Source organism: Ovis canadensis, chromosome 3 (genome assembly GCF_042477335.2).
Source record: "Ovis canadensis isolate MfBH-ARS-UI-01 breed Bighorn chromosome 3, ARS-UI_OviCan_v2, whole genome shotgun sequence".
Taxonomy (NCBI): domain Eukaryota; kingdom Metazoa; phylum Chordata; class Mammalia; order Artiodactyla; family Bovidae; genus Ovis; species Ovis canadensis.
In genome coordinates this window covers 137863419-137888096 of record NC_091247.1, presented here as the reverse complement: position 1 = coordinate 137888096, position 24678 = coordinate 137863419, and the positions used below count along the sequence as shown (strand labels likewise).

Sequence of the window (24678 nt, the reverse complement as noted above, 5' to 3'; positions counted from 1 at the left end):
TTTTCCCGTCCCCCTCCTCCTCCTGTCTCTCTTTCCTGGGTGCCGTTCCCCGCCCCCCACCCCCATCATACACACACACACACCCCTTCTGATGCAACTGCTCCCCAAAACAGCAGGCAAAGATTGAGAGTCTGAGTCTGGGGGACGGAGGGCAACGAATCCAGATTTTATTGTCAGGGACTGGGAAAAGGGGAAGACGTGGGTGGGGGGCCGGGGTTGCTACATCGTCAAGCAGAAAGAGTTGATGTGGAGGGGAAGGCCAGAGGGGCCCATCCCTCTCCCGGGTCGATGCTGGGAGGGCTGACGATACGGAAAGCACAGGGGGTGGAGGGAGGGAAGGTCACGACCCCGCCCGAATTGTGCAGTGGAGGTGTCTGGGGGGAGGGGACAGCCGTGAGGTCTAGGAGCTGCGATGGGGGAGGCTACAGACTGCAAATCCTGCGGAAAGGGGCGGGGCGGGGGCGAGGCTTCTATTGCTTTTTGCTCACAGTTTTGCGGAAGGCGAGGCGGGGGTGGGCTTGGACTGGACACCCCTTGCCCCCCTTGGTACCCCTTGGGCGATGGGTGCTGGTGAACAGAATGGAATCCGGACTGGGAAGGAAGAAGGTGAGGGAATGGGTCTATAGGGGCATCTACTTGGTCCCACCCAAATGCCAGAGATGCCCCTAAGTGCTGCCCGTGGGCCCGGCTAGACCTGGGCTGGGGCATGATGCGGGGCGGGCACAGTGAGGTTGCAGGCGGTAAAACCAAAGTGCTTATGAGGGACCCAGGATTCCGCCTGCTCCCCTCCCCCTGCAGAGGACAGGGGTGATCACGGAAGCGCTTCAGTTTGGGGGTAGGGGGCGCCGGAGTCCCAGAGTCCGCTTATTGCCAAGAAAATCCATTTCTGCCCCCTGGACCCCGACCATGGCTTGTGAACCCCGTTTTGTGCTAGGTTGGGGGGAAGGGCTGGATGGACATGGCTTTTGGGAGGGGGGGTGTCTCCAAGGGGGCTCAGGGGTGAGACGGCCCCCCCTTTTCTAGGGGAGAGGGAAGGGCAGGGGGCGGGGTTCCCTGAGATCTGGGGTGTTCCCCCCCTTCTGAAGCCCCCCTCCCCCGCTACCCCTCCCCTTTCCTGGAACCCCGTACCTCGGGGTGGGGGGGAGGGAGAGAGATCATTCAGGGAGTGCCGGGAGGAGGGGCGGGCTGGGCGCCCGGAGGCCTGGGTCCCGGCTGGAGGTGAGGGGGGTTGAATGGGAGGGGGTTCAGGGGTCAGGTTTCAGGTCAGTAGGGGGAGAAAAGAATGGGTCCGTGCGCAGTTCGGATGGGCCCGGGGGCGGGGTGGAGCAGGGGATGGGTGATCGGCGGTCCCTGGAGAAGAGGTGCGGCTGGAGCCGGGCGCAGAGACAGCGGGGAGCCTGCTGCCGCTGCCATCACCGCAGCCACCGCCAGGGGGCTGGGGAGCAGGCCGCCGGCCAGGGACTTGGGCAGTTCCTTGGAGAAAGTCAGCGTGCCCTGCAGGGGGAAGAGGGCGGGGAGGGGAGAGGGAATAGTCATTCTGTGGCCTGGCCAACTCCACCTCTCCCAGGGCGGCCAGCATCCCGTCTCCTCCCCTCCCCCGGCTCGGACCCCGCTTTGGCCAAATTTTCCATCGTCCAGGCCTCACCGCTAGCTCTCCAGCGCCCCTAGGCTTCTTGTGACGGCTCAGTAGCGGGTTGGGCTTCCCGGCCACGCCGTCTCGGTGCCGCCGGCTGGAAATGTGCTGTAAGGACCAGTGCGGGGCGGGGATGGGGGGTGGGGTAGGGGGTGGGCAGGGGGGGGCGCACCGTGAGCCACGGGAAAACAGGGAACTCACACCTCAGCACCTGGGCCTGCCCCTTCTGTGGCACCAAAGGGGGACCCTAAGGAAATGCCCTCCCCCGAGCTCCCCCTTAGCAGGTGAACTCCCGAGAATTCTCGCGAAAGGCCTCAGACCCACCTGTTTCAGTTGGACCTCCGAGTTGACCTTGACATTGCAGATCTCACAGTGGAAGGTTCGGTCCTGGGCAGGGGCCTCTGGTTCCCCGGGAGTGGGAGGCCCCAGCCGAGGATAAGCTTTGATGGGGCCCAGTCCACTTCGGGCCTCCAGAATTGTCTTGTGCTTAGTACCTGGAGCCCACAGAGGGCAGGGGGTTAGGGGTGGAGAAAAATTCTCCAGGTCTACGAAGCCTCAAATACCCACATTTCCAATTACAATATTGAGGGGCTGCATCAGGTGTGGGGGTTTGCCAAGCCCCTTGTGGCCCTTTCAAAGGTGGGTCAGGGGAGGGTCACAGTTACAAGAAATAAAGTAGGGAGGGGGTGGGGAGGAAACTGAGGAGGCAAGGGGCTAAGGAATGAGAGAGATGCTTAGGGAGGGAGACAGGCTGGTGAGTCGTAGAGGAAACTGCGGAGCTGGGAGGTAGGGGGCAGTAGCTGGCTGAGGACAGGGCCATGGGGGCCGGGAGGGGAGTCTTACCTTTGTTATGTGCCTCGAGCTGGGACAGGGAGTTCACTGCCACCTTGCACAGAGCACAGTAGAGCAGCCGCTTGGCCTTCTCCTCCTCTTCCTTGCTACCCCCAGGCAGGGAAGCTGGGGCTGGAGTCCCCCCTTCACCCTTGGTTGCACCCTGACCAGTCTCCGGAACGCTGGGAGGGGATGGGGAGCCAGGCTGTTTCTCTGGGGATCCTGGGGCTGGACCCACTCCATTCTCCATGGAAACTGTCATTGGGGGAGAAACATAGGGATCATCCCAGATAGCTTTCGGAGAAGATTCTTTATGTAGAGGAGACCTACCCTCATTTCCTGGAGGGCAGGGGCCCAGGAGTCCCCACCCTGTGACAACATGCATGCACTCATGCCCTGGACCAGAGCCACATGTGGTCCAGCTGCCGCAGGCTGGGTGTGAGACTCCAGCGCCTGGCTCGCTCTCTGTAAGCTGGGAGGCTGACGGGTCCGGACCCACCAGCCTCCCGTTCAGCCAGGGTGAAGCTGGCATCCAGTCTAGCCAGGGTGAGAGGGGCATGGAGCAAAGACTCTCCCCTCCAAGGCCTGCCAGCCAGTCTGGGCTTTCAGCCCGGCCAGCCCCCTCTCAGAGGCCCAGCCAGCCCCCTCTCAGAGGCCTGCCCAGTCCCTGGGGAGGCATGCCAAAGAATTTTAGGAAGGGGCTGAAGCGAGGTGAGGAGAGCCTGGGGGAGACAGACACAGACATGGCGAAAGGGAAACAGAAACAGCAGAACCGGAGAGGGAAGAAACAGGGATGTGGGCTGCTCTATAATTCATGGCTCGATTAAAGATGCACAGGCCCCAGTCCTCAGCGCTGGGTTCTGGCCTCTGCACAGGGGAAACTCAAGCGCTCCCATTCTTGCTCCAGTGGCTGATCCAGTTTCCGGGTCAGGGAGAGGCCGGGGGTGGGAGTAGGGGTGGGGATGGGGGGCTGGTGGGAGGAGACCCCCCCCACCCCGAGCCATGCAGATGTCCATTCTGGGATCTCTGGTCCATCCTGGGATCTTTCTTGTTTTCTCCCCTCTCTCTTCCTCATTTCTGCCATTCTTTATCTCCATCCCAATCTAGACAGCACACTCATATCTCAATCCGGACAGGCCCTCCTGGCTTTCAAAAGCAGGACAGGTTTCCTTACCTCTTTAGGGAGGTACCCTAGGAACTCAGTGAGGTAGTATACATTAAGCATTGAGAATGGTGCTAGACAGGCAGTGTTAGCTACATCACCACCATCGTCAGTCCCCTTTGACAGAGACATTACCAAATGAACACAAGATGTTCAGGCTAAGAAGCAGCTAGAACACAATTAGAACTCAGCTCACCTGCTTGCCCTATCCGTGCATCTCTGAGGACAGTGTGTACATGTGTGTGTGTGGTGAGAGTGAGGACCTGTTTCCCAGTTCTCATTCTTAGGGTGGGGCAGGAAGGACAGGCAAGGACAAGGAGGACATGGGGTTGCTGAGTCTCCCTAGAGTTGGCCCTGACTGACATCTGATGTGGTAATCCCGGGATGGGGGTGGCTCAGATCTTCCTGTCTTGATAGTCCTTTCTGGTTTCTTGGCTGGGAATATGGTTGAGGATGGCCATCAGCCATGAGGGAGAAAGAATCTCACAGATCTTCAAGTCTCAGTCCCTCATGTCCCCAGAAAGAAAATTCTGGCCTAGAGAGGTCAAAAGATCTACCTAAGATCACCCAGGGAGTTGCCTGGGTTTCCGGGGCTCACTCCTCCCCGGTGGAGCGGGGAGCCTCCGTGGGCAGGCCCTCAGATAGCTTGATTGTTTCCCCTGCTCCTCTGCCCAAGATGAAGGGGCCTTTCCCTGCATTTGATGGTTCTCTTTCTTGAGGAAGTCTGCCAGGTGGCCTCACCCTAGCCCCTCTCTGAGTCACTGGGCAGTGGGGAGGACAGAGAGTGGGGACTCTGCTGAGAGGAGCTGGGGCGGGAGTGGGGGTGACAGGATGGAAATTTTGCATCACTATGTTTGGCTGCAGGACTCACCTTGGGTGGGGGTGGGGTGGGGGCTGAGGAAGAGAGATGAAAGCAAAGGAGAGTTCTGGGAGTGGGGACAGAATGGAGGAGACAAGATCTGTTGAAGGGTGTGGGGGTGTTGGACTTACCTGGACGGGGGGCTACACCATCTCCATTTGGGGGGGTGCTGCCTGGGGGAGCTGGGTCTCCTGGTTCCCGGACGCTGGGCTCTCTGCCTCGGGTCTTGGCAGCCTCAATGCCTTTGACTCTTCGGGCATGGCGATTACCCTTGTAGTGTGCCTCAGCCTGGCTCTTTAGGGATGGAGGAAGAGAAGGGAATCTGAGATCACCTTTCATCTGGGATCTATCAGATCCTGGGGTGGTCTCAGCGGGCTACAGTAAAAGCTCTCCCCACGCCAGGGATATGTAAAGCTTTACACCGAGGAGCCCTGATTATTCCTGGGGCTCAGTCACGGGGAACCTCGGTCCCCATCTAGCCCGGGCTCTACCCCACCACCTCACCCAGGGCCTGGCTGCTGACTCAGGCTTCCCACCTTGTCCAGGGCTGAGGGAAAGGGAACTCACGTCTATGCGTGCTAAGTCGCTTCAGTCATGTCCGACTCTTTGTGACCCCATAGACTGTAGCCAGCCAGGGTCCTTTGTCCAAGGGATTCTCCAGGCAAGGATACTGGAGTGGGTTGCCATGCCCTTTTCCAGGGGATCTTCCCGACCCAGGAAAGAGACATAACCCGAGTCTCCTATGTCTCCTGCATTGGCCGGCGGGTTCTTTACCACTAGCACCACCTGGGAAGCCCACTCACACCAACAGGGGAAATGGGAGGGGCCGAGCAATCCAGCCAGCCTGCATCTCCTTTCTGCGCCTATGTCCCTGGCCCCAGCATCCAGCTTTGCTGCTTCCACGCTCAAGCTGGGAGTCCCAGGAGCATTGAAGCCTGGGCTCTACCCTGAATACTCCCCCCTGGTCTCATTTTCCCTGAGGCCTCTGTGGACACCCTGGAGGACCCTGGCCCCAAGCCCAACTCTGGAGACAGAGACAGCAACAGAGACAGCTGTCAAAACAGAGCTGCTTGGTGGGGGGTGGGGGGGGTGGGGGTGAGGGAGGGCAGAAAGAGGGGAGGGCTGCCTACCCCTGGCCCCTGGCCCCTCCAGTCTCACAGTGAGTGGAGCCAGGGTTGGGAGAGGGGGTTCTTGGGGTCAAGGTCAAGGTGAAGTCTAAATCTGAGTTGGTCCTGGCTCCACCCCCACCCTGCATGCCTCCTCTGCTAAGAATACACAATCCTGGAACCACAAAAACATCCAGACAGGGTAAAGTAGAAATAAAAGGTGTGGATGGGCAGGAAGAGATTGACAGCCCAGGGTGGGGCAGTGGTATGCAGAGTCTGGCAGCATGGTGTGTGTGTGTGTGTATATATGTGTGTCCTGGGGAGAGAAATAGAACATGCTTTCTTTTCCCCTGCTCAGCAGAATGAGGCTGTGCTGTTTTTCTCCAAAAGCTCTCAGAACCTGCACCCCACAGAGTCCCCTACAGACCCATAGAAAAGGGAGCCTCAGAGGAGGATAATCTGGGAGGCCAGATACATTGGTTCTGACACCTAGGTTTGGGTGGCTTCTCCCATGGGAGACACTTTCCCACAGGAGAGCAGTAGGGGCCAGACCTTGGGTGTGATTTGGAAACAGGAGGAAACCAAGAGGTTAGAGGGAAGTGGGGGGTGCTGGGAGGAGTTTAGCAGAGGCCAAGGAGGGCACTGGGCTTCCTGGGTGGCTCAGCAGCAAAGAATCTGCCTGCCAGTGCAGGAGCCTGAGGGTTTGATCCCTGGGTCGGGAAGATCCCCTGGAGGAGGAAATGGCAACCCACTCCAGTATTCTTGCCTGGGAAATCCCATGGACAGAGGAGCCTAGTAGGCTTCAGTCCTTGGGATCGCAGAGTCGGACACGACTGAGGGACTAAACAACAATAAGGAGGGTACACAGACTCTGCAGGGGAGCCAGTCATACAAGTCAGCCCTGCACCCAAGACCAGCGGGCCAGAGGCCACGCTCCCACCTGGACACAGATGGCCACCTGTGTTCTAAGAAGTTCTGAGGCAGGAATGCCTCAGTCCCTGAGGGAGGAAGTTATAGGGCACAGGAAGAATGTCTGGAAACATTATGAGTTGAATTGAGTCCCCCAAGAAAGATCTCCGGTCCCTCCAAAGGGCTTCTATCATTCCCGCCCCTCCTGCAGTATCCTCTGAGACCCCCTTAATCCCCACCCCTGACCCAGAGCTCCCAGCCCCCACCCTCCCACAAGATGCCCCGCAGCCCCTGTTCTGCCCGCCCCACCCACTGGGTGGCTGGGTATCTTACCTGAGAGTTGAAGCGGATCTGACAGACATTGCAGGAGATGACGGGCCGCTTGTTCTTGAGCAAGGGCCCCCCAAAAGTGTGGGAGAGCACAGCCTTCTGCACAGGGTCCATCTGTGGAAGCAGGCTGGGGTAAGCCAGGGACCCCAGCACAAGCTCATGTCCATCATAACCCCAATGGCAGCAGCTGGGCTGAAACAAAGTGCCCAGAGCTTCCTCCCCACTCCTCAGTGGGCCAGAAGGCCCCGAGCCTCGGTTCCCTGATTCTCTCCCAGCCCAATCTTCATAGCACTGGAAGGGCCCTGAAAGAGCCACTAGCTCAATGCTTCCATTTGACAGAAAGTAGAAGTGGCTTGCCCAAGGTCACAGCATGCGTCAATAGCAGAGTTGGGACTTGAACCTGGACTCTTGCATCCATCTGTTATACCATGAAGGTCGAATCCTGTCACAATGACCTTTTTCCTGAGCTAATCCACCAGAGGCCCACTTAGGAAGTCCCCAGAGCATCCCAGATCCTACGGCCTTCAGCTAAAGCCTTTTCCGGCCTTTCAACCAAGCCAAGCCAAGGAGACAGATATTCCTAGCTTCCCATTTCTGGGCCCCAGGTTGCCCTAACATGCTCACTCCCTGGACCTCTTAAGAGTAGCAGTTTCTAGAGGGAGTGAAAGAACTCAGGCAAGAGTAGGTGGATCCAGTGACTAACGGGGAATAAGGGGAACCTAAGAAGCCGGTCTGGCCTGAGGAAGCCCAGGCATCTTCTGAACTCCCTCTCTCTGGTCACAGGGCTTCTAGGGCAGGGCTGTGGGGCTGGGCGGGATTAGGAACGGCCTCTGCCCCCACCCTGGATCAGCAGATGTCTTTGCAGTGTCCTGCCAAGAGTTCACATGAGGAGGGAAGAGGATGGGAGTTTCTCTCTGAGGCTTTCTGCTATCAGGGGATGAAGCCAGGGGCCCAGAGGCATGAAAACTGCCTCCCTGCTCTTCCTCCTCCTTTCTGGCCCCTCAGTGGCCAGGGAGAGGCGAGCCTGGAATGCAGTTGAGGTTGTGCAGGACTGGGTGATCTCTCGTAAGCTTAGAACCAAATGAGAGCTGAAACCTTATCTCCTATGATTAAGTGGAAAAAAACGTTGCTGGAGACTGAGGGGGGTCCATAGCTCCTTAGGCGAGGCCCTCCCTGTGCCCAGGTCTTCATGATTCCCAAGGAGGCAGTGGTGAGAGACAGGAACACGGAGCAGGGTGAAGAAGGTAGTCTGGAGGGCCCACACATCCTGGCTCCTCTCTGCTCCCCTCAGTTGTCTCACTGGCTGCTTGGGGTTAATGTCAAGAAAGGGGCTTCTGCATCCCTGTGAAATAGGCCACCCCCTGGCAGTAGCAGAGGCAGGAACCAGGTTCAGATAACCAGGCTGACAGACAAATGTCCATTGCCTGGCCTGCCCATGGCTGGAAGCAGCCCCTCTCAGTGGCTTACTCTTCACCTCCTGGAATCCTAGGTCCTTTTTGGGGAAAAGCCAAACAGGGGAAGACTGGGTGTGTCTGTGTGTGTCTAGGCAGGCTATGATCAATCTGTGCAGGGGTGGAGTGTGAAGGCGTGTCACGTGCTGTGTGTACATCATTTATGGATCAACATTTCTGTGTCGGGGGCTCTGCTGAAGCCATGAATGGTCAGGTTGTGCAATCTTCAGCTGTGTGTTTATCGGTGTGAATGTACGATGTGTTTGGCAGAAAGATAGACAGACCAAGTTGGAGACAGGCTTTAATCACAAAGAGGAGACATGTGACTGCACTCGACTCTCAGCCCCTAGCCGACAGTCCTCCCTAATCAGGGACCCCCAACCCTGCCCCAGGGATCCCCGCAGCTCCTGGACGTCCTCACATGCTGGGTGGGGAATGGAATTCAGCCCAAACAGAAACCCAATCTGGGCCAGGAAACCTAAGTCAAAGAAAACTGTAGGGAGAGAGAAGTGGGAAGGAGAGGGGGACACAGAGGCCCTGGGTTCTGTCTGTGCCCCACCCAGCACCTCTGCCTGCTCCCCAGGGTGGCTGAGGACCAGTGCCCTGAGGATGACCTGGGAGTTGACCGTCCCAGCATCCATCCTCTGCCAACAGTCCCTCCCCGGCTTGGGTCCTTCCTGCAGGGCGAGAGCCTTTTCCTTTGCACACCCCACTCCTCAGGTTTAAGTCCATGAACACCAGCTAAGGGTGGGGGTAAGTAGAGAAGAGGGCAGCAACCCAGCCAGGTGGGTCCTTCCCACCCCGTCCTCCGGGAAGTGAGGAGACACCGGGCTGAAGGTGAAGGCTCCTGGGCCCAATCCTTGCGCAGGTGGAATGTGAACCACTGAAGTGCTGCTCCAGGCCAAGGTCAAGAGGCCCTGGTGACCTAGATGAGGGCTCTCTGGGGAGGGTGGAGGCCAGCGTCTCCCAGAGCCCATTCCACTCCAGAGCCCCTTCCCTAGGATTTTGGCCTAGATGCTGTCTGGAAAAGTCCACAGAACAGTCCCCTCCCACCTGCCCTCCAACAGCAGACATGAAAGGGAATCGCTCCTCTAAGCTGGGGCAAAATGAATCAGGAAGGGCAAGGGGGAGGGAAGGGGGAAACCAGATCAGGAACACGAGGAGGGGCTCTGATTATATTTCCTTCCATTGCCCTTTATCTGATGGCACCACTGCCCCTGTTTGACCACCCCACTTCCCCATCCCCCCCAAATAAAGACAAAAAAGGGAAAGGGGTGGAATCTCGGGGATGGGGAGACCTGAGAGGCAGGAAGGATGAAATAGGAAAGAGAAGGGGCTAGAGGATGTCCAAAGAGCAGGTGGAAGCTGGTGGGGGAGGGATGCTAAGAAGAGGACTAAGGCTGAGATGGGGTCAGGGCTGCTTTAGGGATCTGAGCAGCGGCGTGGCAATCGGAGGGTAGGTGTAGGACCTGATGGGAAGTCTTAAGATTTGGGGGACTTCGAGGATCTGAGAAACAGAGGCCGGGGTATCCAGTATGGTGGCAGCAGGCTGCGGGGCGCCAGATGGGATCCGGAGATTGGTTAGGGCCGCGCCGGTCGTGGGGGATGGGCCGGATAACCCGAGGACCAGGCAGAGAGGTAGGGAGTCGGACAGGGGCGAGCGGGCGGGGATTGCGGGGCGGGGATGGGGGGCCGCTGCGGCAGCCGCCGGGGCCAGGGAGAGAGGAGGGGCCGGGTGGCTTACCCTGCGGGACCCCGGGGGACGCGGCTCCATGGCCCGGGTTGGTGGACCCGGGCGGGGAGGCCGAGCCGGGCCGGGCCGGGCAGGCCGGGGACGCGGCGCTCGTTGCCCGGGTGGCTCGGGGCTGTGCGGCCGGGCCGGCCGGGAGAAGGGGAGGCGGCGCCGGCCCGGCCCGGAGCCCGCCCCAGAGGCGGGGCCGTGGGAGGGCCAAGCACGGGGGCGGGGATAGGGAGCTCGGGAGGGATAAAGGGGCGCTAGGGCGAAAAGAGGACGGGGTGTCCATGTCCAGACACTCGTTCCAGGAAGACCTGGTCCTGGTGAGCGGCATGGGTCAAACGCCCCATTGGGCTTCCTCCACTGGGGACCTTGCTGGGGCTTATATCCCTACCAATCCCACAGCCGACCCTGTTTCTCTAGCTTGGACCTTTCTCCTTTCTCTCACCCCTTCCACCCTCGCTCTTCTGCTAACAGCTTCTCTTTCGAGTCCACAGACGACCCTTCTCCTGCTCCCTCTGCACACCGCCCCCGTGCCCCTTTTACATGTCACTTCCCCTGCTAGGGATGGGAGACGGAGCCCCGGTACCCAGGTGCCAGGCACTGCTCTCCTAGTGACTCCTCTGGATGGTGGAGCTGGGGTCGCCCAGGGCAGAAGCGACCTCAGGCTGGGGACATCATCCCTAACCTCTTCCCACCTGCTCCGCTCGCCCGCCACCTGCTGGAGAACCAGCGTCCCGAAGAGCTTATGCTTCGTGCACTTGCTGCCCTCTGGCGGTCGAGTAGGGACAGCACTGGGGGATGAGGGCCAGGAGGGCAGAGCAGCCCACTCCCCCAAACACTTCCTTATCCTTTTCTGGATAAATCCTAGGAAATTCCGGCTCTCTCATCTCTGGATCTCTTCCCCTCTGTTCCACCTAGGGCCGAGAGATGAGCGAAGCAGGGGCCAGGAAGCGGAGAGAGAGAGTCTGTCTTTGGGAGACAGTGAGGGATATTCAAGGGCAGAGGGATGAGTAATGCAGGGAGGGGTCTAAAGAGTAAGAACTACCGGAGTAGGAGAGATCTGGAAGTATTAGAGCAGCGAAGGGGAGACTCTGCCATGAATAATAATATCACCACCACCATCTAATGTTGATTGAGCCCTTGGAATGTGCCAGCCTGTGGACTGAGCTCTTTGCATGGATTATCTAATTTAATCTTCACAACCACTATTGGAAGTAAGTACTATTATTATCTTCATTTTATAGATGAGGGAACTGAGGTTTAGAGAGGCTAAATAATTTGCCCAAGGTCATAAGCTAGTAAGTGGCTGAACTGGGATTTGAATTTAAACCTGGGCAGCCTGACTCCAAAGCCCTGTACTTAACTGCTGCACACCACTGCCAAGGCCTGTCTGCAGCTTTTCTGCAGTCCTTGTTCCCCTGCAGAATTTGACACTATTGATGCAGCCTGCCACACACTCTCACTTGGCTTCTTCAACTCAACAAAAACCCAATTCTGTCCCCACCCCCTCCTGTGGCTCCTCCATTTCCTTTGCTGGAGCCTCCTCCTGTTACCACTGCCTAGTTCTGCATATTCCCCAAGGCTTGGGCCTTGGCCAAACTACCTTTCTCTCTCTGATCATCTATAAAATAAAAACAAAAGAAATAACATAATAATCATAGCAGCTTACCTTGAAAACTTACTTCATGCTAGGCATTATGATTATGTAATACAATTCTCACAATAACTTGTGAGTTGGTACTATTGCTGTCTTATTTTACAGCTGATAAAATTGAGATTCAGAGTGGTTAAGTAATTTGCCTAAGTCACACAGCCAGTACTTTCAGAACATCAATTTGAAGCCTGTCAGTCTGATGCCAAAGTTGGTGTTGCTCAAAACCTGGTCACACTCTCTCCAAGCTTATCCATGCTCCTGGCTTTAAATGGCTTGTCCCCACGAGAGGCCGTGGAACCATGAACCCAGGGAGTCAGAAATCTGGGATTAGCCAAGTGAATAGACTAAGTAGCTTTGTGACCTTGGGCAAGTTACTTAACCTCTCTGGGTTTGTGTTTCCTCATCTATAAAATGGGGACAAAGGGGTCTTCCCTGGATGTCCAGTGGTGAAGACTCTATGCTCCCAATGGAGGGGACATGGGTTTGATCCCTGATTGGGGAACTAAGATCCTGCATGTTGCATGATGTGGCAAAAAATAAAAAATAAATGGGGACAATGATGGGAGACCTGAGGTTAAGTGTCAGTCAGGTATGCAGATTGCGGGGAAAGTATTCTCAGCACCTTCTGCTCCAGTCACACCCAATCAATTGCAGTTTCTCAAATGCTCTTTTCTAGTCCTTGTTTCAGTCTGGAATATTCTCTGAGGCCCCTTTTTAAATCCTACTAATACTTCTTCAAAGCCCAAATCATAACGTCAATGCTCCAGCTTCAATCCCTTTTTCCTCCACTATTTTTTTTTTTCCTGCTCAGCTCCAGTTGGCCCCTCACCACATCCAGGGAGTCTTTTCTGATACTCCTTTGGGCTGCCCTACAAGCTGCATGCCTCCAGCACAGCTCTTCTCACACTATAGGGTAAATGCTAAATTGTTATCTTTCCTACTACACTGTGAGCTCTCCAAGCAGACTGAGTCGTGTGTCCCTGACACCCGGTACAGTGCCTGGCACAGAGTAGGTGCTCAAAAATTTTGTCATTCAATTGAATTTTTGTGACTGTCTCTTTTGCCATATTTCGAACCCTTCCTCTGCTTTGCACTGTAGATCATTTCATGCACATCTATACTTCTTCCCTGAATATAAGCATCTTTAGGACTGGAGCAGGTTATATTTATCCCCACATCTCCATCATTTCTAGGACAGGACCCTGCTTATAGTCACTATCAGTTTTCTTGTCTATAAAACAGGGATAAAATGGCAGCTACCCCATAGGGTTGCTATAAAGATTGAGATATGAAAAATGCTTTGTAAATGTCAAAGTGCAATGCAAATGTTGATTTGGATTCCTGAGAAGAGGTTGGAGGGAACAGCAGGTATGAAGAGAACTCTTTTGGAGTTAGATGCTCTGCATTCAAATCATACCTTAGGCACGTACCGTGTCAACTTAGATACATTCCTTCAGGGCCTTAGTTTCTGTCTTCCTATATGTCAAACTGGAATAATAGTGTCTACTTTGTTGGGTAGTGAGAAGATTAAATGAGATCACATGTAAAGAAACATCTACTGGTCAGGACTCGCTTTTTCACTGCTGAGGGCCCAGGTTCAATTCCTGGTTAGGGAACTAGGATCCCATAAGTCACCCAGTGTGGCCAAAACAACAACGACGACGATGACAGAACCATTTATGCAGTGCCTGATGCATAGCTGATGCTCAATATGCTCATAACTGGATATGGTTTGATGGTGGGTTACTTGAGTTGAATAAAGCTGAACTTTCCCCAAACCTTTAGTTCCAGCCAACTCTCCAGGCCCCAAGTTCCAACTGTCTGTTGGACATTTTTGGCTCAATGTCCCACCGGTCCACCAACTCACCATGACTTCAAGTGAGTTCAGCAGCCTCACCCCAGGCCAGCCTCCTCCGACCCCCTGCCTCTGGCAAGGTAACTTCTTTCTCTCGGTCACCGAGGCCCGAAACCGGGAGTCATCCTTGACTCATCCTCTCTCTTCTCCCCTGATTCCCAAACCCTGGTTGGTCACCGTACCCTGTGAACATTTCCCTGGAAACACCTCACCCCTCCCCCTTCCCCTGCTCACTCTGCTGTTGTCATGGGCCTAGTCTGGCTCTCCAGGCTCCCCTGCAGGCTCTGGACAGCACCTTGTTTACAGTCAGTACTCCCTTTTCTTATCTGTAAAAGGAGGGTAAAATGGCAGCTACCCCTAGGGTTGCTATAAAGACTGAGATATGCAAAATGCTTTGCAAACCTCAAAGTGCAATGCAAATGTTGGTACTGCAGGGCCAGCCTCCTGACTGGCCACTGTCCTCCAGCCTTTGCTCTCTTCCCTCCTGCCCCACTCACCTGCCTCAAACACTGCTTTTCCAGCTCACTCTCCTGATCAAGAATGGATAATGTCACCCTATTTCATATAGTATTAAATCTAGACAACTTTGGCCCTTCAAGCCCTACCACACTAACCCTCCCCTCGCCAACAGTGGGCTCCAGAGAGATGGAGCTTACAAACAGGCTGCCTATGCCCTTGTGGAGTCTCTCTTTCCATCTCCTTGTCGTCACTGCCTCCAGTCTAGGTCTCATGACTTCTCTCGATGGTGGACTGAATGAGATGATTCACATAAAACACTCAGCACAGTGTCTGGCCCGTAGCCGAACTTCAGTGATTATTAGCTATTATGGACATTGTTGTCAATAGTATACCAGAAAGTCAGCGATGCTTGTAACTGACTAGAAGTGAGGGATGGGGCCCTGAGATAAGGAATTAGACAGAATAGGAGAAGGCAGGGATGGATCCGAGGGAGAGAAGGAGCCGGGTGGCAGGAGGGTGGCGAAGGCAGACAGGCAGGTTGCTACTCACAGCGCTGTAATTGCTGAAGAGGCCCAGAGTGGGTGCCGGCTCCAGTGGGAAGGGCAGGATCTGCTTGAGGTCCAGTGGGGGCTGCATGATCGGGGGCTGCCGTAGCAGAGGGAGGGGCCCTGCCCGGCTCAAGCTGCCTAAAGGGCAGAGAAAACATTATGTCGGGCAGGAAGACTGACACTTGGGAGCCCCACCCAAGCCTGGCAGCCCCAATCCCCAGCTGGGGCCCCCAAACTCAGAAGTGCGACCGACCCCCATCACACACACTTCCCCCTGCTGACTGGCTCCGGAGCAATGGAGCAAGGTGCCCTGTGGGCCTGGGGGAGGGTGCAGATCTGTGGTTCTTCCCTTCGGGGTGATTTTCACTTCCCCCTTCTCCAGCCTCCCTCTGCCAAGACCTTTAGGCATTTTACAAACCCAGAAAGATCACAGGCCTTATCTGCAGGCCGCCTGACAGACCAGCAGGACTGGGAGTCCCAGACCCCTGGCCACTCCCTTCTTCCGGTTTTGCTGTTCCCCAGGGGATCCCAAAGGCTTACCCCAGGGAGAAGAGTCAGGTGAGTGATTCATCCCACTGCTTAGAGGGGAATATTGAGACCTGGATTTGAAGGAGGGCTGCTGAATCTTTCAGGCTCCCTAAAGAGTTATGATTTTGTCCCAATTGTAATTCATAATGAACTGTCGACGTCCGGGGTCAGCGAGTGGCATTTGCTCTGGGAGGCGGGCTGCCTGGGACCATTCTCAGAGCTCCTTCTCCCAACTGGTCTGTCTTCCCCAGGCACCTCTGTTGGTCGCTGCCGGAATGTTCACTCCGGCTCTGCAGGAGGAACTGTGACCGGCCTCTGGGAGGGGAATGCCTGGGTCTGACCCCAAGGGGAAATGAAAGTCCAGGCCAGCCACGCCACTACCCTCCCTGAAACCTTCTCCTCCCCCAGAGCCATGGGAGGAGCCCTGCCAGGCTCCACGGGGTGGTCCCCAAGGCCCTAAGGACCCCTCTGAGCTTCTGCTGGCCCAGCTCCTTTCTGCGATCTCACTGTCCACCGGTCAGGGAACTCTGGCTGCCCTTCACGGCTCCAGCAACCCCCTGCCAGCACCAGGGGTTCCCAGGAACAAAGGCAAACCCAGGAGGCTGCAAGCTTAGCCCCGTCCTCCCTTGACCTCACTGGGGCAGAGGGTCCCCCCTCACCCGGATCCTTTCCTGCTCCCTTCAGAGACAGCCCCCTTTCATACCTTCAGTGTCTGGTGCCCTCTGCCCCCAGGCAGTGGCCTGGCCCTGGCCCCCCAGGGGCCTGGGCCTGACAGCGTCCCCTTCCCTTGGTTCTGCCCCCTGCCCCCTCCCTTGCCAGCCCCCACCCCCAGTCCAGTCAGTAGAACCAGCCAATCAGAGTCCTGGAAAAGTGGGGCAGAGGGGAGGGCGGGGGAGCAGGGATTAGGGGAATCAGAGGCAAGAGGGAGGGGGTGGGGAGGGCTCAGGCACAGCTGGGGGCAGGGAGCTGGTCCAGGAAGGTTGGAGGGGTCTGCCTTTTTCACCCACTGCTATGACTGCGTGGTGGCCAAGGGGCCTGAGGCTGAGAGGGGTCAAGGCTGCTGGGAGCTTGGGCGGCAGACGTCTAAGGGCTGAAGGAGAAGGGTGGGATGCTTAGCCTTGGCCCTTGGGCAGCTGAGGGTCTGTAAGTCATGTCCATTCTCTCCTCACCTTGAGGTTGCGAGGGAGTAGGGGGGCAGAAGAGAGACAGACAGACAGGCAGACAAAAGTGAGTGAGAGAGAATGGGAAAGACTGACAGAAGCAGAAATAGGTGACTGAGAAAAGGGACACAGACGCCTGGAGAGAAGAGGATAGGCGACAATGGAGAGGCGAAGAGAGTAAAATGAGGGAGAAGCAGAATACCGCAGGACGCTGGACACAGAGCTAGGGACAGGGCAGAGAGGCCAGAAAACAGAGAACGAGAGAGGAGACAGAGGGAGGCACAGGCTGACGGGGTGGGCCGACCGTCTCCCCTTCCCCTCTGTTCCCCCCGTGGCTTCTCCCTTCTGTGCCCACCCCCTCCTGCCTGGCACACAAGGCCAGGGCAGCCTTAACGAGCCCCGGGCGGCATCAGGAATGGTGAGAGAAACCTGAGCGCTCCCAGAGTCCCCGGCACCCAGCACCCACCCCGAGCAGCTGGTTAGGGGCTGGCACTTGCCCCGGCCCCAGAGAGGGCAGCAGCTCAGCTCCCTGACCCTTTCCCTGGCTCAGGACTCTCCAGGTCCCTACCCCTCAAACACCCAACTCAAAGGAGAGAGGTGAGTTCCGCAAAAGGCAACAGAAAAACAAATATATCCAGGCATTCTGAGTATTAGCACATTTTATCTCTGAGGGAACCATTCTATGCAGTAGCTAATACTAGGTTTTAACCATTTGACATATGAAGAAACTGAGGCTCAGAAGAGTTACAAAGACTTGGTTGATGTTACACAGCCTGTAAGTATCAGGGCTGAGATTTCAATGACGATCTGTCACCCTCTGTAGCAAATTCTTCCTCTGCTACATAACCCCAAAGTGCTCCCGTCTAACTCTGAATTCAGCAAAGATATGAGCAAGGCTTCCATCTTGTCCAAGGAGAGGAAATGGAGAGCAAGTTCCATGCACCTCCTGGGGCTGGAAGAAAAGAGGTAGCCACCACTTGGTTCCCTCTGGCCAGCAACTCATCTTTTCCACTGACATGAGCCCAAGGGTGGGGGGAGGGAAGAGGAAGTGGGAGGAAGGAACTAAGGATGGAGTGAAGTGAGGAACCCAAATGGACAGCTAGAGATTCGTGTGCCTGGGTCCATTCCACTGAGATCTGGGGTGGAAGAGGGGCAGACGGCAGCTTATGGACCCAGTGAGCAGAAACAGGCCTCTCAGTCTGATAGCCCAAGCCTCAGTCCTTTCCTCTCCTTCTTGGGAATAATCACTTTATTAATAACTTGCCACTTTCTGGGGGTCCACTGTATGCCAGGCACTGTACATACACGCCTCCCTGTGGATGGCTCCACTGCTCACTAGCTGGGTGACTAGCTTGTTTCCCAAACTCTCTGTCTCACTTCTCCTTTATCAAAAGAGAGCAATGGTATCTTGCGTTGTGGAGTTTTTGAAAAGATAGAACAAATCCATGTACAGTGCTGGCCTGCCACAAAGAAAGCTCAATAAATGTTTGCTAAATAAACAAATCCTCATCTTTTAGATGACGGCCATCGATCAGAGAGGGGGAGTTACTTGACCAAGGTCACACAGCTAGTGAGGCATTTGAATCTGGATGGCTGGCTCCAGACGGGGCTTTCAGGCACCACACTTTACTAGGGGGGGAAGAGGGAGGGGCAAGAATATAAAGAGGGCTTCGCAGGAGGAAATGAAGCAGGAAGTCTGGGCTCCTGATGGCTGGTTAGGTGAGGGCTTCAGGGGGGTTTGGAGGAAGAGGAGGTGGACAGCAAATCGGAGTATGTATGTGTGTGCTAGTGCACAGGACTGTGGGCGTGCACACCATGTCAGGCAGGGCAGGGAGGAGCTGGGGCCTGGCTGGGACAGGCCACTCCAGAGGGAGACTCATTAGAGTAATTACCTCCAGCAGATAGAGCCCCACCCAACTCTGCTGGGAGAAGCCAAATGCTTTATTAAAGACTGTTCCCAGCCAGTTTAGGGGGTGAGGTCTCGGTCCCTTGGATGCATGTCCATCTGCCCATTTCTGCACCCTACCTGGCCCTAGGCACTTTGATCTTGTTCAGGTTTCCCCTCCAGCACTAATCCACGACCAAGCCAGGTCAGACTCCTTCCATCCCACTCAGGGCTGGTCTTTTCCTTCCTTTCTCCCCAGAAACTCTGACCAGGTGGGAGTCCCAGCCCTGGCCTCTCTTAGGTGGGCCTGGGGCCTGAAGCTCCTGTGGCAAAGAATGGGAGTGTCTGCCATGAGCTGGCTCTGGGAGTGGCAGCGTCTGGTAGGAACAGGATCCAGGAAGGGTGCTAGGGTAGGGCTGCAGGTTAGTGTTGGTCTGGAGATTAGACCGGGATGAGATTCAAATCAGAGAGAGGATTTGGGGTTAGGGTGGCAAATGTGTTAGGGCCCATGGTCGTGAAAAACAAGGGGTCAACACTGTGTTAAAGTGGGAATTATGCTCTGGGGTCAAAGGAGAAATGAGATTGGCATCTGGACTTGAATCTCATCTCTAATCCATTTTTTTCTCTTTAGGCCTTTTGGTCTCTTCTAAACCCCAGACATTTTTAAAACTAGGGGGTTCGGGGGGAGAGCCTGGAACCGCTAGATCTCACTTTCTTGACCAGCTGTCAGGTATCTGTCCCCTGCTTCAGTTTCCCCTGTCTTGGCAGGAGGCAGGCTGAGTGCTGGGAAGGCTTTGAAGTCAGAGATGAAAGCAACAAGGGGATGATTATGAACAACTACTCAAAACATCATCCCTAATAACCCTGGGGTGGATGTAGGTGGGGGCAGGGCCTAAAGGGAGGAGGTGGCCAGGAAAGGAAGAAGGAAGACCCCTGGAAAATTTTCCCCAGCCTGACTGGAAAGGCCTCCTTCAATGCCCCTAACCCCCATAACACCACACCAAGGGCCCAGTTGCAGAGGAGCATAAGAAAAGCTCAGAATAGGGAACCTGAGCCCAGAGTCACCACCTTAAATCTGGGCCCACAGTCTAGTTCTTGAACAGGCAGGCTGGGCCGTGCCTGCTGGGCAGGACACCCACACACAGCTTCAGTGGACCTCAGCATTTAGAACCTGAAAACCTTAGAATGGGCCTCAGGCCCAGCTGGCAGCTTCCTCCCTCCTTCTTTCCTTGTCTAAGAGAGCTAGGTGTGTGGCCCACCAGGCTTCCCACCGGTCTATGGGCTTGGCACAAGGAGAGAGTTAATTACAGTGTCTGTCCTCAGGCAGATGTGGTGGGGGTCCAGTTGGTGGCCCCAGGCATTCCTCCTGTGGTGGGGTCTTGGTCTGGTACTAGCAGAGGTCCTCTCCAGGGCCTACTGACCAGGAGAAGCACAGCTCCAACCGGTCTGTCCCAGACAAGCGTGATGCTGCCTCTGGGGTTCGTGCCCAGGGAGGGGCCAGGGTGTGGGGGATTGCACAGGTTGGAGGAATGTGGAGCCTGTGCTCTGGGGACCCGACTCCAAATGTGTTGGTGGGGGTCACACAAGGGTAGGGATTGTCTAGATGGGAGGGGAGTCTCTTCCCTGCTAGAGATCCTCTTGGGAAGGAAAGCAAGCAACCAGTCATTCGTGCCTCCGTTGGCTCATTCATTTAATGGATTTGATGGAGTGCCAGGTGGAGGGAGGCAGACATGGAGTGGTGAGAATGAGGAGATACAGGAGGGGGAGAGAAAGAGATGGAAGAAGGAGGGCAGAAGGGAAGAGAGACCCCTAGTGGGAGTCAGCAGGGGTCAAGCCAAAGAAGAAAAGCAAAAGAGCCAAGGAGGCACCAGCAGAGGGCTGAGGTGGGAGCCAGGCCAGCCCTGGAGCGCCAGCATGGAGCCAGGTGTCCCCGATGGGGGCAGGGAGCCCACAGGTGCCTGACCTGGTGGGCAGTCTCCCATCACAAACAGGGCCCAGGAACTGGCCTAGCCAGGGCAGGGATCAAAGATTAGAGGACAGAGCACAGTAGTCCACCGGTAGACTATTGTGGAGGCAGGGGCCTGGAGCCGGGATTTTGAGAGTCCTCTCCTCCCCCACTCGGGGCTCCCTTCCCATGTAGGTCATGAGGCTGGGGTGGCTGTGGTTGAAGGGATGTGGAGCCCCGCGGGAGGCTCCCTCCCCCATCCTGATGCTCTCCGTTGCCCCTTCCTCTGAAGGTGCCCCTCGGCCCAAGGCAGGGGTGGGGGTAGGGTGGGGGAGGAAGGAAGAAGAAGGAAGCCGGGAAGGAAGGGCCCGGGCCGCCAGAGCTGGGAGAGAGAGGGGCAGGTCCCGGCGTGTTGGGGCAGGATCCTGCGGAGGCAGGATCCGAGCTGCAGGGGCCCTGGGATGGACAGTTTTCCCCTCTGCCTCTCCCCAGACCCCTTATCTTCAGCCTTCAGGTTCCCACCTCCCACCACACACACCTCGAAACTACACCCACCATCTTCTCCCCTCACCCGCCCCCCCACTTCCTCCTTTCCCTCTTATCCTGGGCTCAGAAGGGGGTCGGGGTGTTTGAGCTAAGGGTGGAGGAAGGCGCTGGGGGCGGGGGGGGGGCGGGTCAGAACCTTTCGCTCAACTCCACCAGGCCAAGGCCAGCCCCCTCCCCCAGCCGCTCGTAGACAGTCATATAATATTCATGAGGCTCATGAATACGCAATGTGCTCATTGTGGGGCTGGGGTCTCACTCGGCTCTGCCTCCCCCTTTACCATTCCCAGGATTACCGGGAGAAGAAGCGGTAGTTTGGGGAAGGAGGGGGCCCCAGATGTGGAGCCAGATGAAGGGGGAGGGGGGAACCGGTTGCTGACGGGCGGCCGCAGTCACCGCGGTGCGCGAGGTTGGGGGGTGACCTACTGAGAGGGACCCAGGAGCCTGGAGCCGCAGAGCCCACTCACCGAGGATCATGCTGGGGACCCAGGCGCCCGGGGGTTCCGCGTCGCTCTGTCCCGGGGGCCGTTCTGGCCGGGCTGGGGGTAAGGGGGGTGGAGTCGGGGGAGGAGCAGAGGCCGGCCGAGGCGGAGCGGGGGCGGAGCCCGCAGCAGGTGAAGACGGGAGGAGGGGGGACCCGGGCACCCGGGGCTTCAGGAAGGGGCGTCCCGGCGGCTCCTCGCCCTCTCCCGCGTTCTTTTCTACTTGCCGCCCCTGAGCCTCCTGGATTTACGGTGACACTGCAGCCAAGGCTTGGGGAACAAGAATCTAGAGGACGGTGTGTGCTGACACAGGAAGCTGGAAACTAAGATGCCTGGGATCCCGGGAAGGGCTGAGTCTGAGGGCGGGAAGTCTAGCCATGGATTGATACGGGGTGGGGGTGGGGTGTCTAAATACTGTGGGGAGGGATGGGGCCAGGGTGGATGGAACACCTGAATCCTCTCCGGAGTGATGGACTGGGCAGAAGTGGAGGGTGGGGGCAGAGAATGTTTGGGTCCTCGTTTGTTTCTCTGGCTCTGCAGCAGGATGCCTGGGGGCTGGGTCTCAGAGGTGAAATGTGGGGTTGAAGATGGATCCCCGGTTAATCTCTGGCTGGGATCTGAATGCCTAAGTCCTAGGGAAGGTCTGAGGGAAGAGACTGCAATCAATGGACCCAAAGAGGTGGAAATAGATGCTTGCAACTGAAATCATTAGGGCAGCCAGAGGTGACAGGAAATCCAGAACTGAGGCTCAACCTTGTAGATATGGCCTGGATTGGTGTGGGGATGGGAGCGTCTATCCAGGGCCTTCCCCACTAAGGTGAGCTTGGGCTAGAGAGGCCTGGTGGGGGGTCTTTGATAAGGTGGAGGAGAGGATGGAAGATAGAACAGACTGTATGTGCTGGTGAGAATGTGGGGGTGGCAGGGCAGAGTACAGGACACTGTATTCTAAGCACCAACAGGATGTATTCTAAGGCAGGCAACTTGGACCGCAGCATGAGGCTGGAGCCTGGGAGTCTGCGAGGTGTCTGGAAAAGATGCAGCTGCTGCAGCCTGGACCTGTCTGTACCTGCCCCAGGAGGGTGGGCGGGAGGATTTCCCAGAATGCCAAGCAGCCAGCTTCAGGCCAGCCCCAGCCAGAGGGAAAGTAGGTGTGACTAGGAACTAGAACACTTAGGATTTAGGGAGAGTGGAGGCGGGGAGACAGAGGTCGGGAGGAGGGTGGGGGGGGGGACTGGCGCCTTGGAATAGTCTAGAAAAGAGGAAGAGGACTGGAGCGTAGCATTCCTGGGTTCTGCAGGAAATTTAGGACTATATGGCTAATTAAGGTACAGGAAGTTTAAGTTCCTGTTTCTGGGCCTCAGCAGCTTCTTGTCCTCACCCCACTGATCTGGTTTGAAAAAAATATCTGTTTCTCTACCTGCCGAAATGCTCCAGCTCAAGGGCCAGTGAATTCTGGGGGTCCTAATGCCTTGGTCTTGTTCTGATCCAGAGGCCGAGAGATCTAGGGAGACTGTGGCTTTATGCCTAAATCTGACCTTGGGGGAGGAGGTAGGGTCTCCTAGCCCATCAGAGTTTGTCCTTGGGGTCCAGATCCGACCTACCACCATGCTGTTCCAGCCTCGTATCACCAAGCTTGCTCTTCCCAGTTCTTGTTATATCCACCCCCAACACACATATACTCCCTCCTTGCCTCTTGCTATTCTTTCTCCTCCTGGGCAGACTCCCGAGCAGACTAGAGTCAGCATCAGACATAGTTGATTAGTGATAGAGACCCCTTTGCCCTCAGCTTTGTCCACCCTCTCACTCTGTACCCCCCAGGACCCTGAGTTAGAGGGGTCTCAGAAGGGGGGTTGCTTAGCTCGCCAAGGGGAGGCAGCTGGCTGGAGGGCGGGGTGACCTTGCAGGCAGCTGGAGGGGGGCAGTGTGAAGGGTGAATTCATTATTGATGAGCCCTGCACCCCAGGCTACTAATGAGCCCAGGCCGGCTGCTCTAATTGATGTCAAGAAACTTGAGACCCCCAGATCAGCTTCCTGCTTGCCAGCTGCCTCTCCTAAGCCCCCTCCCCCTTACGCGCCCCCAGCTGCTCTGTTCCCGTCCCAGGCCTCCTTTCCGTTTCCACTGACACAGACAGGGCTAGGACTTGGGCCTTCCCCTTCTCTCTTCTCTCTGCATCACTCAAGTCTCAAGATGAGAGGCAGACATGCTTTGGAGGAGCTAGGAGATTCAGAAGGCGAAACTTACCAGAGCCTGAGAATTACAGTTCAGCGACAGAGAGATTGGTGCTGGGTTACATCTGCAGCACTTCTGAGCCCAGGGAATTCCTACCTTGTATTGTGCCTCCTTGAGAGAGACCTTGTCATTCTCAGACTCAAAGGTACAGGCACTAACTACAGACACACCCATGATACCAGCCCAATACAGCCCACTTCCCCTCCTCATTTCCTCCTAATCATAGTGTAAATCTCAGATTTGGCCCCTGGAGTATGGCTGTTGCCATTCCCACCCATCCCCCAAGAAGGCGAGTATGGGATTTCATTCTTGGAGAAGTCTCAGTGCCTTGCTATGCCACAGCTGTCATCCTTGGAAATATTGGGTAGCTCGTTGCCTCATCAGGTCTTGCCCTCCCTATAGTCCTTCATTTATGGGTTCTGGGAAGAAGTTTCTGAGTTACAGAATTATTAAGAAGTTGAAGATTGGAGTGTAGAGCAGGTATGAACTCCCAGGAGACATATTTTGAGATCATGCTAAAACTGCGAGGCAGGAGCCTAAGTTAATAAGAATTGTCTTGATGGGGGAAGAGGGTGAGGACCTCATACATAGGCTCCCTTCTGCAAATTCCCATAAATTTGTGACTGTGCTGCCCTCTGGTGGCTGACCTCAGTCTAGCAGGACATAGACACGTTTGCCTCTAACAATCCTATTTGAATTTCAGCACCCCTCCCCATGCTCTTGCTGGACATTAGTTTAAGATAGGCCTCCAGGAGACAGAGGATGCTGAGGGGTTCCCTCACTTCATCTTCAAAGACCTGAACCATCTGTCATGTCGGTTAAGAATAGGGCTTTCACAGTCAGGCAAGGCTGAATTAGACTGTGACCTTGGGCAAGTTATATAACTTCTCTGGACCTCAATTTCCCCTTGTGTAAATGGGGTTAATTGTGCTTGCCTCACACATTTAATTTGATCGAAATTAGATGAGATAATGTATGTAAACTATTTAACATTCCCTCATGGAGAAGGCGATGGCACCCCACTCCAGTATTCTTGTCTGGAAAATCCCATGGACGGAGGAGCCTGGTAGGCTGCAGTCCATGGGGTCGCGAAGAGTCGGACACGACTGAGCGACTTCACTTTCACTTTTCACTTTCATGCATTGGAGAAGGAAATGGCAACCCACTCCAGTGTTCTTGCCTGGAGAATCCCAGGGACGGGGGAGCCTGGTGGGCTGCCATCTATGGGGTCGCACAGAGTCGGACACAACTGAAGCAACTTAGCAGCAGAAGCAGCAGCACCCATCGGAATACAATGGGTAATGAAAACAAAACACAAACCCAACTGGCTTTCTTCTGATTTCGTTCTGTGGCCTTTTCTCTCAACCCTT

At 56.0% G+C, this 24678-nt stretch overlaps 1 protein-coding gene across 8 annotated transcripts; it reads right to left on the bottom strand.

The window, feature by feature from the left end:
* Positions 1–143: 143 nt before the first annotated feature.
* On the bottom strand, positions 144–23470 carry ZNF385A (zinc finger protein 385A). Of its 8 annotated transcripts, XM_069584228.1 has the most exons (9): positions 15767–15864; positions 15076–15378; positions 14537–14673; positions 6834–6944; positions 4617–4779; positions 2477–2719; positions 1958–2127; positions 1646–1741; positions 144–1494 (listed from the first exon to the last, which is right to left on the bottom strand). In XM_069584228.1, the coding sequence occupies exons 2-9, from the start codon at positions 15104–15106 to the stop codon at positions 1264–1266; spliced, it is 1182 nt and encodes a 393-aa protein (XP_069440329.1). In that variant the 5' UTR covers positions 15107–15378; positions 15767–15864; the 3' UTR covers positions 144–1263. The 8 variants fall into 8 exon arrangements, with proteins under 8 accessions (XP_069440329.1, XP_069440332.1, XP_069440337.1 ...); XM_069584231.1 differs by lacking the exons at positions 15076–15378; positions 15767–15864 and adding an exon at positions 23321–23470; XM_069584236.1 differs by lacking the exons at positions 15076–15378; positions 15767–15864 and adding an exon at positions 21064–21154.
* Positions 23471–24678: the final 1208 nt, after the last annotated feature.